Consider the following 16,528-nt stretch of genomic DNA (forward strand, 5'->3'; position numbering starts at 1 on the left):
ACATGGGTGATCTTCTCCTATATATACTAATTTAATAACTAAGGATTACAGAAATAGGGTGAACTAGGTTGATAGTGTGAAAATCCACTTTCCGGGCCCACTTGGTGAGTGCTTGGGCTGAGCTAAGGGTGTCTCCACAAGCTAGTACCATTTGTGGGCATTGAACGCCAGCTTTGGACTCCTTTTTGGGTGTTGGACGCCAGCTGCTCCCTTTTGGGCATCTAACGCTAGGAAGAGGGTGAAGTGCTAGTGTTGAACGCCAGTTTTGGACCTTCATTTTCAAAGCAAAGTATAAACTATTATATATTTCTGGAAATTCCTGGATGTTAGCTTTCCATAGCCGTTGAGAACGTGCCATTTGGATATCTGTAGCTCCAAAAATGCTCCTTCGAGTGCATGGAGGTCAAAATCTGACTGCATCTGCAGTCCTTTCTCTGTCTCTGAATCAGACTTTTTACAAAGCTCCTCAATAGCCAGAAAATTCCTGAAATTGTCATAAAACACACAAACTCAAAGTAGAATTCAAAAATATGAATTTTGCACTAAAACCTATGAAAACATAATAGAACTTAAACAAGACATAACAAAAACTATATGAAAATGATGCCAAAAAGTGTGTAAAATATCTGCTCATCAGAACACCAAACTTAAACTGTTGCTTGTCCCTAAGCAACCAAAAACAAAGTAGGATTAAAAAGAAGAGAAGGATACAATAAATCTCAGAGTTATTCAATGAAGCTCAGTTTCAATTAGATGAGCGGGGCTAGTGGCTATTCACTTATGAATAGTTTTGGCATCTCACTTTTCTTTGAAGCTCAGAATAATTGGCATCTTTTAAGAAATCAGAATCCAGATGATATTATTGACTCTCCTATTTCAGTTCTTTTTGGTTCTTAAACACAACTTCTTTTGAGTCTTGGCCGTGACCCTAAGCGCTTTGTTTTCCAATATTACCATCGAATACATAAACGCCACAGACACTTAACTGGGTGAACCCTTTCGGATTGTGATTTAGCTTTGCTAAAATCCCCAGAAAGTGGTGTCCAGAGTTGTTAAGCACACTGTTTTGCTTTAGATCACGACTTTAACTGCTCAGACTCAAGCTTTTCACTTGACACCTTCACACCACAAGCATATAGTTAGGGGGAGGAGTTCATTTGAACTTTTTAGGCCAAGATTTCATTTCTTTTAGGCCCTCCTAACCATTGATTCTCAAAGTTTTGGATCCTTGCTCGTTCCTTTTGGTTTAAAGAGCTATTGGCTTTTTCTTTCTTTTTTTGCTTGCTTTTTTTCGCATTTATATTTTTTTTCTTCTATTGCTTTTTTTTTGTGCTTTTTTGCTACTTTTTCTTGCTTCAAGAATCAATCTTTTTGGATTTTTCAGATTACCAATAATATTTCCCCTTTTTCATCATTCTTTCAATATCTAACATTCTTAACTCCAACATCGAATATGCACTGTATATTCATACATTCAGAAATTTAAGTATCTCCCTTTTCTTTTTCAAATAAAATTTTTCTTTTAAGTATGGTGAGTGATGCATGGAATAATTCATAGCTTTAAGACATAAATAAAGATGATCATGCACTAGAAACATACAATAAGATATAACACCTAATGGAAAATAGAAAAAAATAACTTAGGCAACGTGATTAAGGGAACGGGACCACCTTAGTGACGGTGGCTACTACTCCCTCTAGTGAATCCAATGGAGCGTTTAAGCTCCTCTATGTCTCTTCCTTGCCTCTATTGTTCTACCCTTATAACTCTTTGATCTTCTCTTATTTCATGGAGGATAGTGGCGTGGTCTTGATGCTCCACCCTCAGTTGTTCCACATTTGAACTTAGCTCCCCTATTGACGTGTTAACTTGATCCCAATAGTTTTGGAGAGGAAAGTACATCCCTTGAGACATCTTCGGGATCTCATGTTGAGATAGATCCACATGCTCTTGTTGAGGTGCATGTGTAGGATCTCTAACATACTCCATCCTTCTTTTAGTGATGGGCTTGTCCTCTCAATGGGGATGTCTCCTTTTATGATGATTCCAACTGAATTGCATAAGTAACATATGAGGTCAGGAAATTGGAGGCAAGTGCCTTTCCCTTCCTCTTTCTTGAGGTTTTACCAATCTTTGGTGCCATATTTAGGAGTGGTAGAAGTCAAAAAGCAAAGCTTTTACAACACCAAACTTGAGAGTTTTATACGTAGTCGAGCAAATATGAACAATGGAGAAGAAGAGAGTAGAAAAAGAAGAAAGAGGTAGAAATAGAGGGAGGGAAGGAAAGGGGTGAATGATAGGTGGGGTAGGTGTAGAATCTGTGGGACCCACTGATCCTTAGAGGCTAGAGAATTCGAATTTTCTGCCCCCTTGTGGGCGTTGAACGCCCAGCCTCTGCTCCCTAGCTAGCGTTCAACGCCAACTTCCTGCTCCATATAGGGCGTTGAACGCCTTTGAGGGTCTCCCTTCCTGGCGTTCAATGCCAGGTCTTTGCTCCCTGGCTGGTGTTGAACGCTAGCTTCTTGCTCCATTGTGGGCGTCGAACGCCCTCTAGGGACTCCTCCCTTGGCGTTCAATGCCAGCTTCCTCACCCATTGGAGGAGTTGAATGCCCCTTTGCCATCTAGTCTGGCGTTCAACGCCAGCAAGGGGTCTACTCCAGGGTGTTCTGTTTCCATCTCTAAGCGTCTAGGTCTTTGTTCTAACTACTGCACATGATCACAAACATTAAAAACAAGGGAAAACTAAAGGAATTAAACTGAAATGAACTCAAGTGAAAATAAACAAAAGAAAAACAAAAGTACTCTACTCATGGCTGGGTTGCCTCCCAACAAGTGCTTCTTTACCGTCATTAGCTTGACGAACAGTTCCTTTTAAGGAGGAAAGTAGTCATAGAGAATTAAATTCTTACTCCTTACTGGGAGTATCCTTCCTGTGCTCTCATGGATTAGCTTAATACACTCAAGAGACAGGATCTTGTTCACTGCATGAGGCAGGGTTGGACTTGCAGCAATATGTTGGTGTCCCTTTGTGCCATTTCCCTCTTCCATGGTGAATATTATGTTGAGATAAGTGAATACTACCATCTTTCATGGTGAAAAGTCTTCAGTAGGGATCTTTTTGGTCCTCCATCGCCTAGGCATAGTTCTCTTAGGACCCTCTTCCTTGGTTGATAGTACACACCCGACACCAAACTTACGTTTGGTGGTATGGGAGTTGAATTGGCTCCATCCAATGGAGGAGGCTTAAATGTTGAATCCTTTATGCAAGTGCCTCCTTGTTAGGGGGTAATGGAGGGTTAAAAACCTCGAACACCATCTAGTTCTCATGCAACCTCAGTGCCTTCTCTCCTTGCTCAACATCTATCAGGGCTCTTTTAGTGGCCAAGAGTAAGGTTCCGAGAATGATGGAGTCAGTCGCATCCTCTCCCATATCAAAATCTAAAGGGAAGAAGAGCTCTCCAACCTTTACCAGTACGTTCTCCACTGGCTCGTGTGGTTGCCTCAAAGACTGGTCATTTATTTGTAGGGTAATCCTTGTTGCTTGTGCCTCTTGGATTCCCAACTTCTTCATCACAGATGAATGTATCATATTCAAACTTAAGCCAAGATCATACAGGGCTTTGTCAAGAGCGATCTTTCCAGTAGTGCATAGAATCTGAAAGCTCTTTGGATCTGGCATCTTCCTTAGTAGTTCATTATGGACTAAATCATTGCACTCTTTGGTCAGTACTATAGTCTCATCTCCCCTTAAGTCCTTCTTTTCAAAAAGAATACAATTTAGACAGGCTGTATAGGGGGTCTTCATTTTCATTACCTCTGTAAAAGAGATATTGACTTATAGCTTCTTGAGTGCTGCTAGGAAATGAGCCAGTTGCTCATCTTCTGGTTCTTTTTGCATGCCTAGGAAAGGTAGCTCTTGAGGCTCTTTCACCTCTGCAAGGGCGTGCTCTGTGGTAATCACAGGCACCTCTTTCACGCCTATAGAAGAATCAACTTGAGGTTCCTTCTCCTCTGTAAGGGCGTGCTCAATGGCATTCTCAAGATCTTCATGGTCCTTGATTGCCTTAAGTCCATCAGTAGCAGGCTCTTGAGGTTCGGCCTCCTTGGTAAAGACTACTGTTCCACTTTCTTTTAAAGTCTCCTTCCTAGAGAGCATCAGTCTTTTTGTGAAGGCCCTATAGGGATGCACCTCCTCAAACAAATCAGTAAGAGGAATATTAACCTGCTCAAGTGTCCACCGGTCAGGGGTATGAGTGTCTCCTTGAGGGTAGTTACCACTCATATCACTAGGAGCATTATAAATCTCAGCAGGAGGTGTGGCTACAGTCTCCATGTCTAGAACTTTTGTCCTAACAAGGGGCTCCTCACAGGAATATAAGTGCTGGTTATTGGCAGCTATCTCAATGAGCTCATCTGCCTCTTTGTGTGCCCCTATAAAGTATAGAGAACCACCTGTAAAGTGATCTACTATCTTCTTGGCTATCTCAGAGATGGCTTTAAAGAAGATGATTGTCTTGCCCCATCCTAAGAACATATGGGGAGGGCAATTCCTGAACATCAGCTTGTATCTCTCCCAAGCATCATGGAGGGACTTGCTCTCCTTCTGCCTGAAGGTCTAAACATCTGTCACTAGCTTAGTTAATCTCTGTGAGGGAGAGAACCTATTCAGGAATTTGTTAACAACCTTATCCCAGGTGTTCACACTTCCTCTAAGTTCCATATGCCACCATTCATTTGCTTGATCACTCAGAGCAAATGGGAAGAGTTTTAGCCTGGGGACTTCAGGGTCCACTCTATTGGCCTCTACAGTGTCACTGATAAACCGCTATTTTACGGTTTATCTTGTGCTTAATTCAGTAGATTTTACCCATTATTCTCACACTAATTCATGTAAATCGCATGTTTTACATTTTTCTTCCTAATTTTGTGCTATGATTGAAAACATGCTTCTTTGGCCTTAAATTTGCTATTTTTAAATCTTCTCTTATTTCCATTTGATGCCGTGATATGTGTGTTCAGTGTTTTCAAAGATTACAGGGCAGAAATGGCTTAGAGGATGGAAAGGAAGCATGCAAAAGTTGAAGGAATACAAGAAATTGAAGGGATTGCTAAGCTGTCAACTCTGACCTCTTTGTACTTAATCGATCATAACTTGAGCTACAGAGGTCCGAATGAGGCGGTTCCAGTTGTGTTGGAAAGCTAACATCTGGGGCTTCGAAATGATATGTAATTTACAATAGTTTCCTTACTGTTAGGCAACGCGTACACGTGGATAGTGCGGTAGACAAGCGACGCGTACGTGTGATGGAGCCACATGTTGTACGTATCAGAAATCGCTAGGGGCAATTTCTGGGCTGTTTTGGCCCAGTTTCAAGCCCAAAAACACATATTAAAGGCTGCAGAGAGGGGAAATCGAGGAGACATTTCTCATTAATCACGCATTAGGTTTTAGATGTAGTTTTCTAGAGACCTCTCTCTCTAGGTTTTATGTTTTTAGGTTTATTTCTTCTCAATTTCAGAATTCTACCTTGCTTCAATTTAGGTTTCTTATACTTTAATTGTTTTAGTACTTTGGTTTATTTACTTCTCTTATTGATTTGTTTATTTTCCCAATTTGGTTTATCAACTCCATGTTAGATTCAATTTCTTTTTAATGCAAGTTGAGGTATTTCATATTTATTGCTTCTTTCTTCAATTTATTGTTATTATTCCCTCTTGCAACTGTTGGTTTTAGATTTTATATTCTCTTATTGCTTTTCTATGCTTTTATTTTGTGTCTTCCAAGTATTTGATGAAATGTTTGGGACGATTTTAAAGTAGCTTTTATATTCTTGACTTAGATTGATTAGTTGATGCTATAGAGTTATCAAATTCTCTTGTTGAAGGATAATTGAAAATAGCTGATTGGCTTAGGCTTCACTAGCTCTAGTCTTTGATTAGGACTTGTGAACCAAAGTTGATTTTGCTCACTTGACTTACCTTCAGCCGAGACAGCGATGGGTTCTCTGCATTGTAGAGGTTAACTAAGTGAAAGTGAAATACAATTATCATCACAATTGAGGATGATAACGATGACATGACTTCTAGTTCTCAATCCTAGTTAAGAGTTTTCTTAGTTATTAATTTAATTTCTTGCCATTTTATTTCCTTGTTCCTTATTTCAAAAACCCAAAAAGATACTTTTCCATAACCAATAGTAAAAACACTTCCCTACAACTCCGTGAGAGACGACCCGAGGTTTAAATACTTCAGTTTATTTTTATTGGGTTTGTTACTTGTGACAAACAATTTTTTGTATGAAAGGATTTTAGTTGGTTTAGAAACTATACTTGCAACGAGAATTTATTTGTGAAATTCTAAACCGTCAAAAATTTATTCATCAGTCACAGAACTGTTGGAAGTCGGAGATGAACTTACTGGGGTCTTCATGTCGGTGTCCATGAAACAGGCACTTTTGCCGTAATAGCAGGACCTGGTCTATGTTGACCTTAAAGTCATCCGAGTCAATAGGAGTGTCAAATGTATAGGAGCCCAGAGGTCTCCCGATTCGTGTATTCCCTTTTAGATCCATAGTGACTTCAGTGTTCCTGCATGCATAAACAAAAGACAAAGAAAAATGGGAGTCTCTATGTCATAGTATAGGAACCTCCCAGGGAGATATCCAAAAGAAATAGAAGAGAATAAAGAAAGAGAATTCAAAAATTAAAAAGGGAAAAAGAATTTTAAAAATTATTTTTTCTTAAATTCAAAAATAATAAATAAAAATGAAAAAATTAATTAGAAAATTCAAAAATAAAATAAAAAATTAGAAATAAAGGGATTTAAAAATTTTTGAAATTCAAAAAGAAAGACAAACAATTAACTAACAAGATTTGAAAAGAAAGAAAACAGATTTTATTTTGAAAATTTTAAAATTCAAAAAGAGAAAGTCAAACAAAAAGATTTGAAATTTGAATTTGAAAATAAAGAAAAGATTTGAAATTTAAAATTTAAAAGAAAGAGTCAAAATAGATAAGATAAGATTTAAAAATTTAAAATTTAAAAGATTTGAAATTTTGAAATTTAAATTTGAGATTTTGAAAATTAAAATTTAAAGATTTAAAATTCAAATTTGAAATTTTAAAGATCAAGAATCTAGAAAGATAAGATTTGAAAAGATTTGATTTTGAAAATTTTTGAATTTGAATTTTGAAAAAGATTTTATTTTGAAATTTGAAAATGATTTAAGATAAGATAAAGATTTTGAAATTTGAATTTAAAATAAGATAAGATAGGATCTTTTTGAAATTCAAAGAAAGATAAATATTTGAAAAAGATAATAAAAAAATTTTAAAATTGAATTTTTAATTTTAAAAAGTTTAAAAAGGCAAACACAAAAAGGCACCAAATTTAAAATTTTTGAAATCAAAGGTTATAATTTTTGAAATTTTTGTAGAAAAAGCACAAAAGGACACTAAACTCAAAAATTTTAAGATTAAACAAAAGAAAATAACAAGAACAGTTCGAATACTATGAAGAACACTCAAGAAAAATTTTCGAAAAGCTAAAGGAAAGAAAAACCAAGAAACATCAAAAAGATACCAAACTTAAAAATTTTATGATTAAAGACACTAAAGTTAAAGGAAAAACAACTAAAAGACACCAAACTTAAAATTTTTAGATCAAAGACACTAGTTTTTTTTTTCCGAAAATTAGAAAGAAAAATACTAAGAGACACCAAACTTAAGAAAAGAAACAAGAACAACTTGAATACCAAGAAGAACATTTAAGAGCAAATTCGAAAATTCAAAGAAAATAAGGAACACACAAAGGACACCAAAGTTAAGAACTGACACTAGACTCAACCAAAAGACAAGGAAAAGATGGAATTTGAAAAAGTTTTTGAAAAAGAAAATGAAAGACACAAAACAAAATAGTAAAAAGTACCTAATATAAGCAACAAGATAATCCGGTAGTTTTTCAAGCTCGAACAATCCCCGACAACGGTGCCAAAAATATGGTGCACAAAATTGACTCCGCAATATTCACACAGATAGACCGGCAACTGCACTGGGTCGTACTATCCCGTCAAGGAATCGCAAGAACCCATGTGAAATAGGGATGACAGTCAAGTTACACTCCGAATTCATTAGGATGAAGAACAAAGAGACGTCTTAGAATGGAATCAAGGATATATTGAAAATAGAATAGTGATATTATTAATCCATAAGAATAAGCAAAGCTCCTAACCTTAACCTAGGAGGTTAGTGACTCATAGCTTACAATAATTTTTGAAAGTAAAAGTGTGGGAAGAATTTGTGGTTGAAGATCCTAAACATGGGTGATCTTCTCCAATATATACTAATCTAATAGCTAAGAATTACAGAAATAGGGGTGAACTAGGTTGATAGTGCAAAATCTACTTTCCGGACCCACTTGGTGAATGTTTGGGCTGAGTTAAGGGTGTCTCCACGAGCTAGTACCCTTCTTGGGCATTGAACGCCAACTTTGGACTCCTTTTTGGGCGTTGGACGCCAGCTGCTCTTTTTTGGGCGTCCAACGCCATGAAGATGGTGAAGTTCTGGTGTTGAATGCCAGTTTTGGACCTTAATTTCCAAAGCAAAGTATAAACTATTATATATTTCTGGAAAGCTCTTGATGTTAGCTTTCCATGGTCGTTGAGAGCGTGCCATTTAGTCTTCTGTAGCTCCAGAAATACTCCTTCAAGTGTGTGGAGGTCAGAATCTGACAGCATCTGCAGCCCTTTTTCTGTCTCTTAATCAGACTTTTTTCAAAGCTCTTCAATTTCAGCAAGAAAATACCTCAAATCATCATAAAATACACAAACGCAAAGTAGAATCCAAAAATATGAATTTTGCACTAAAACCTATGAAAAAATAATAGAACATAAACAAAACATAACAAAAACTATATGAAAATGACACCAAAAAGCGTATAAAATATCCGCTCATCAGCCGTGCATGCTGCTGCCAGAGGAGTAGAATGCGAGGAAGACGAGTGGCGAGATCTGGCGGCGAGGACCGAACGACGAGCAGCAGCGGCGGCGGATTCCCTTCCCCTTCTCTTCTCTACCTTCCCTTCCAGCTTTCCCCATCTTTTTCCCTGGATAAACCCCCTCCCCAACGTGATTTGTTTCCCTTTAACCCGTTTTTCTTTTTTTCATATATATTTTTAAATTAGGGATAATTTCGTGAAAAAAAAAATTAAAATTTTGGTCAAAAATATGATTTTAAAAATAAGTGAAACCTTAGAAACGATTTTGTAAGCAAAAAAAGGTTGAGGACGAAAACAATTTTCAATCCCAACCTTAGGGACCAAAATCATACTTAACTCTTTCCAATATAACTAAACCAGCAACATTAGCCTTTTATTTATAATTTCAAATCAATTTATATCTGAAATACTTAATACATAATTAATCGTAAAATTATTTGGCCAAACTTAATTAATGCAACTAATATAAAATACTAGGATCAGACAAGGAACAGAACAGGAAACAACCAGTTTGGCCCCGTCAATTTTTGTTAAAACAAGTGGACTGGCGGGTTTGAGAAACCCAAATTTGAAATTTTTTCAATCCCCAAGACAACGTCGTTTTCTTTTTTTCTTTTTTTCTTTTTGAAAAAAAAATCCTAATGCTTGAGTCTCGAAGGAAGCCTCATCTCCACCTAACTCTTTCTTAGACTCATTCTCACAAAGGCAGAGCTCTTAGCCTCTCACTCTCTCATCTTGCTGGCTCCGGTGCATCTTCTTCTCTATGTCGTCGCCTCTATTTATGGCTCGTCTTCACTTAGTCGTGGCATGCGGCTCTTCTTGCTCCTATGTGTCTCTCCTCGTTTTGGCCTCGTTTGTCGTATTAGCTTATTCTCACTGCTGCAATGCTTCCTCCCTCTTGCTAGTATCCACTTTGGCATAGCTTGTTCTCCCTCTTCGCTGGTGCATGTCGTCAAAGAGGTGAGATTTTATTTTATTTTTTGTTATCCTATATTAATCTTTAATGGTTGATTACTTGATTGTTGTTGTTTTATTTTTTAATGTAAGTTTAGTAGTTTATTGATCCTTTTTTTCTAATTGTTGTTGTTCATACTTGATTTTGTTACTGTTCTATATTGTTGTATAGACTTTATAAATTTATTGTTGTTGTTCTATATTATTGGATAAACTCAGTGAATTTATTGTTGTTGTTCTATACTATAGGATAGGCTCTGCTCTATATTATTCTATATTATTGTTGTTCTATGCAATGGTTGGATAGGCTCTGTGAATTAATTAAATGATAAGTTATAATATTATAGTGTTGTTGTCTTATTTTATATTGAATTAGGATGGGTTCACTAAATACACCATCAGAAATACCATTATCATAAGAACAAGGATCAATTCCTGATGCAACAATTGCAACACAAAAAAATAATAATTGAGAAAAAAATGATCCCGCATAGAGCCATTATAAACAGGTTGTTGAATCTAGAAAACTATTCTGTTTTGCATATATTGTGAGAAGATTATTAAGGGTCAAAGAATCAATCGGTTTAAGAATTATTTGGCCAAAAAAAAAGGAGATATTGAGACACGCCGAAAGGTGCTAGCACAAGATTTGTTCAAAACATTAAAGACCTTCGAAGTAAGAAGAGGAAAGCTAAAAAATAGTATGCAAAAAGTAATAATAATTGTGATGAAATTGAAAGAGAATTTGATAAGATCGAACGCAATGAAATGTGACAATAACAAAAATTAAGACTTCCACTACCTAGCACTAGTAAGATTTGTTCAAAACATTAAAGACCTTCAAAGCAAGAAGAGGAAAGCTCAAGAACAATATGCAGAAAGTTATCATGATTGTGATGATATTAAAAGAGAATTTGATGAGATTGAACGCAATAAAATTTGACAATAACAAAAATCAAGGCTTCCACCAACTAGGTCTAGAAAAGAAAAACATGTTAAAAGACTAGAATATTTTTTTTTTACATTGGCAACAACATCTGGAGCTCAACTCACTATATAAAGTATACTCCAAAGCAAAAAAATTATAAAGAAGTGTGACATTGCCATTGCAAAATAGATGATAGATTCCTATGTGCCATTTAATGCAATTAATTCAACTTATTATCAACCAATGATTGATACTATTGCAAGCATGGTGCAGTGTATAAGGGTCCAAATTATGCAAGAGTTCGTGAGTATTTGTTGAGTAAATTGGTTGAATGTGAAGAATATGATTGAAGGTTATCGTGAGATTTGGAAGTAAATTAGATGCACTATTATGGTCAATGGATAGACTGATCGTTGTAGGCGCATGTTAATTAATTTTTTAGTTTATTGTCCTAAAATACTATTTTTATAAAGTCAGTTGATACTTTTTGTGTCTCAAAAACTGTTGATGCTTTGTTTAATTTGTTTAGGGATATTATATTATTTGTTGGTCCTGAAAATGTTGTGCATGTAGTGGTGGATAATGCTTCAAATTATGTTGCTACTGACAGATTATTGGAATCTAAGTTTTCTAAGCTATATTGGTCTCTTTGTGCTGCTCATTCTATTAATTTGATGCTCTAGGATAATAAGAAGTGAGTGAAACTGTGTCACAAGCTTCAACGATTACAAAGTACATATATAATCATTCCATCCATTGTACTTGATGAGAAAATTTACAGGTGGGTTGAAAATACTTTGACCAGCTGCAACTCGATTTGCCACTATCTTCATTGCTTTACAAAGTAGTTTTGCTCAAAAGGATGCTTTGAGAGCTATCAAAAAATGGACAAGCTCAACTTACTCCAAAGAAAATAATGTTAAAAATATTTGTGGATCAAGTCTTATATTTTAAATTTTGGAGTCAATGCACATATTGTTAAGTTTACTGATCCACTTGTTTGTGTATTGTGTATTATTGATAGTGAAAATAGAGTTGCAATAAATTTTCTTTATCAAGCTATTTATAAGACTAGAGAAGAGATGGTGAAAAGATTTAAAAAAAAAGTTTGTGGATCCCAATTTAAAAATTATAGATACACGTTGTGATTTACAGCTTCACAAAAATTTTTCATGTTGTTGGTTATTGGTTAAATCCAGCTTTTTTATTCAATTCTTAAGAATTTGGAAGCACAAGCAAATGACTTCTGGCTTATTAGATGTCATTGAAAAATATGATTATGGTGGTCCATATTTGAATTCTAAGTTAACAAGTGAGATTAGAATCTTTAAAAAATTTTGAGCATGACATTAGAAGGTTGTCTACCACACTGAACGAAGCACAATGATGTCAGGTGAATTCTTATTCAATTCTGCTAGGTAACCAACAAAGGGTCCAACCAACTCCTACCAACTCTTATTAGGCTGGACGCCAAAACCCACTACAACAAAAAGCATCTCACTAGAATAAGTCAAACCTAAACCTAATTTCATCTTTTACCCCAATTCACAATACATATTTAAAAAAAAATGACTGCAGCACCCCCACTCTCCTTCTCCCTGACCGTCATATCCACGACTTTATCATCGTTGCCATTTGGCTCGGCCTCCGCACTTTGCCACAACCACGCCTGTTGCGGCACTTTCCAAAGCTATCATTGAATATCCCGTAACGCCATTGCGCCGCCTTTCCTCCGGCTAGATCTCGCTGAAAACCTCCAGCGTTTGTTAGGCAAGAAACAACATTGGCAAGAATGGACATTAGGCAAGAACGGAGCTCCCTAGTCGGGTCACTGCGCTGCGTCTCCTCCATTGAAGCAAGACCAAAACCACTCGTAAACGTTAGGCTAGAAATAGAATACTCCTTCATCGTGAAAGATGTCAGAATACTCCTTCATCTTCGATTTCATGGGGACCCTAAACAGTGTAATTATTGATGGATGTTTCTTTACTTTTTAGATGGACGTTTCTTCTTTAAACATGTGTTCCATAACTCTTTAGATGGATGTTTCTTTGTATTGTAAATAGATGTTTCTAAATTTAGGATTTCGGATATTCTTCATTATTGATGGATGTTTCTTTTTTCTTTAGAAGGATATTTTTTTTTTTGTACATGCATGTTTCATAGTATATGATTGTGGATGTTTTTTGTGTATGAGATTTGAAATGATTTCTTCTTGTTACTGGGTCTATATGAATAAGTAGATTTTTCTGTTTAGCGTTAGTAGATGTTTCTTTTATGATTTGGGAGTTTTATCAGGTTTTTTATGCTTCTTTTCTCATTTATTGGATATTTTTATTAATTTATTTGTTATTTATTTTTGATTAATTTGATGTTTCTTTTTTATTAATCAAATTATTTTTTTTGGTATGAGTGGATCTTTTGGAAGTCATCAGATGTTTTTTTTTATTTATTGGATGTTTTTTTATCAATTGGATGTTTCTTGTACTGTTATTCATGATTTTTAATTTTTATTATATTTTTCCACCAGGATATAATATATGGGTGGATGGATCTTGATATGATCAGAGAAGCTGTAGAAAATATGATGATCGATAAATTGAATGTAGATATTATCCAAATCTACATAGATGAAAGGATATATATGTGTAATCATTGGACAGCCCTATCTCTTTCTCAACAGAAAAAAAAACTTTGTGAACGAGAGAGCTGAGAGGGAAGGTGATGTGGTGATCGACGCGCTGCGAATCGTGGTGGGAGAGGCGCTGTGGTCGATGGGTGGCGTAGCTGCCAATGTGAGGGAGAGGGGCTGTAGAAGTTGTCTTTGCTGCTCTGAATCGCGGAGTGTAAAAGGGGTTGCAGTGGTTAGGCGACGGTACTATTGCGAAGTGGAGTGGGGCTGCGGCATTCAGCACGGGCAGTGGCACACCAGGAGGAAGCTGCAATGGTGGACGGCGTTTGATGGCGCTGCACCTTATTGTGGTTGATGTTACAATGCTGTTTCCATTGGAGTGCGGTCGAAGCAGAAGGCTTGAGTGTGATTGTGAGGGATCTGTGTGAATTGAAAGGCACCCTGGGTGTAGGGGGTTGTTTTGTTTTTGTTTTTGAGTTATTCTAGTGAGACTTTTTTTGTTGTAGTGGGTTTTTGGGTCGATCCCAATAAGAGTTAGCAGGAGTTGACTAGACCCTGTGTTAGTTACCTAGCGGGATTGTAATCTAAATTGGAGATGTAAAAATTGTATAAAAATAACTATCAAGCTTCATTATATATATAGTTTGATATCTTAAATATTACTATAAACAAAAAAAAAATAAAACTAAATTAGAACATAATTGTTAATAGAGTATTACCATAAACAGAAACAGAACCAAATAGTCTCACCACATGACACGAAGCAGCAGCGATCTCTCAACCGATCAGGCAGTAGCTCTGGTAGTTACCTCCAGTGATGGCGGCTACCTGAAGCTCCGGTGGTGGATTTTCGAAGACCGGAGACACAATGACACGACTGTAACAGAAATCAATGACAACAATATTCCCAGAAATTAAAGAAAATAAAAATCAGAGGGGAGAACGCCCTTACCGGCAGTGCATCCCAGCGAGGCAGCGCTGTTTTCCGGCGACAGGGGCTCAGTGACGTAACCCCTAATAGCGGCAATGACAATGACTCCACGAACGGCGATTGGGCGCAGCGGCGCGAATAGCGCCTCCTCTCCTGTGCATCCTCAGCGTCGTCCGTGATGGGAGATGCGATGGCAGTGGAAGTGGACAACGACCCGCTCGCAATGAAGACGACGACGGTTGCGGCTTCCCTTGGCGACAGCAGAATGCCAACTGATGGCGGCGATGGAGGCATAACAGCGCTCCTTCCTAGCACAACTCTTCCTCTCGCACAACGTCTCCCCCTTCCTGACGGCGACACGACGGTGCGGCAGCAGTGTTTCCGCCGGCGCCGTCCTCCCTCTTCCCCCTCTCCTTTTCTTGCTCTTTGATTTCAGCTTTCCCCTTTCTTTTCCTTTCTTTCCCTCTCCGTTCTTCCCTTTCTCTTGCCGTGTGTGGGTTTTTGAGTTGTGTGTGCATTTGGAAAAAAGGGGTGTGGGCTTGGGAGGATTTAGAGTTAGGGTGAGTGACAGTGAGTGAGTGAGTGTGGGTAGGGTTAGGGTAAAATTAGGGTTAGGATTTTCAATTTGAGAATTAGAGTTTAGTTTTGAAAAAAATATAAAATTAGATATTTTTTGATAAATTGAGATTTGATAATTTTAATTAAATTAGGATATAGAATATTAAATATTTATGAAATTTATATAAGTTGTATTAATTTTAAATTTAAAATCTCATCACTTTGTTTTAATTATTTTTTGATAAATAATTTTTTGAAAATAAAATAATGAATAATTATAATAAATCATAAATAATTTATTATTTATTTTTTAACAACCAGAAATTTTACATGCTTAATAATGAGTGTTGGGTTATGGTTGGTGTAGAATTTTAGTAGAGAGAAGGAAAGAACCAGAATTCTATATTTTGTTCTTAAGAAAATTTTTCAAAAATTTATTTAAATGTAAAAATATATTAAATTTTAGAGTGATAATAAAACAAAAAATAATATTTGTTATAAATTTATCTTAAATAAGAGAAGGAGGGTGACCCAGTGAGTAGTTTTGCCTTCTGCAATGAGTAAAAATTATATATTAGTTTTATAAATTTAAGACTTGATTATTAGTAAAAATTATATATTAGTTTTATAAAAAAATTATAAAATAATATATACCATTTTTAAAAATTAATCATTTAATCTTTAATTTTTTTATAAAAAATAATTAATTAATATAAATAATATTTTAAAAAATTAAATTTTTAATACAAAATAAAATTATTTTAAAGATTTTAATATTTTAAAATAATTTCTTTTAGTTACAAAATTTCTTATATTTTGTGATAAACAAATAACTTGTTACAAATAATATTGAATTTTGTGACAAATTAATTTTTTGTTACAAAATAATTAGAGTTTTTGAAACAAATGGATATTTTGTTACAAAATATTTTGAACTTTTGCAACAATTTCATCTTTTGTTACAAAATATTATAAAATTTTGTAACAAAACACCGGTTCGTTACAAAAGCCAATATAATTTGTAACAAAAAAATTAAATCGTTACAAAATAACAATAAGTTTTGTAACAAATTAGATTGTTGTTACAAAATATTATTTTTATGTAACAATCACTAATTTTTGTTACAAAAAAGAATTTTTTGTAACAATTTTAAATTTGTTACAAAGTTTTTGTTACAAATGTTTCATTTTCTTGTAGTGGTTGGAGATCTAAAAACTGTATAAAAATAACTATCAGGCTTCATCGTATATACAGTTTGATATCTTAAATATTTTGTTGCTCTAACTGATTAACTTTCGGCACTTGATCGTTTGTCAATGTAATTAACTAAAAATATAATCTATTCAAAACGATTATATTACTTATTAAAAGAATGGAAAAAAGGAAAGAAAAACAGAAACGGAAACACAAAGAAAAGCAAGCATATATCATTATCCTTATTTGCTCAAATTAAAATAAAAAACACAACACAATCTGGCGATAAGATAGGAAGACGGTCGCCTTATTTAATATTCATCGTTGTTCCTCT

General features: G+C 35.4%; 1 protein-coding gene across 1 annotated transcript; it reads right to left on the reverse strand.

Annotated features, from left to right (window-relative positions):
* Nucleotides 1-3,318: 3,318 nt before the first annotated feature.
* LOC130949843 (uncharacterized) lies at nucleotides 3,319-3,807 on the reverse strand. The gene has a single exon (XM_057878458.1). The coding sequence runs from the start codon at nucleotides 3,805-3,807 to the stop codon at nucleotides 3,319-3,321; it is 489 nt and encodes a 162-aa protein (XP_057734441.1).
* Between the last annotated feature and the right edge of the window lie 12,721 nt (nucleotides 3,808-16,528).

This window comes from Arachis stenosperma, chromosome 9 (assembly GCF_014773155.1).
Source record: "Arachis stenosperma cultivar V10309 chromosome 9, arast.V10309.gnm1.PFL2, whole genome shotgun sequence".
Lineage (NCBI taxonomy): Eukaryota > Viridiplantae > Streptophyta > Magnoliopsida > Fabales > Fabaceae > Arachis > Arachis stenosperma.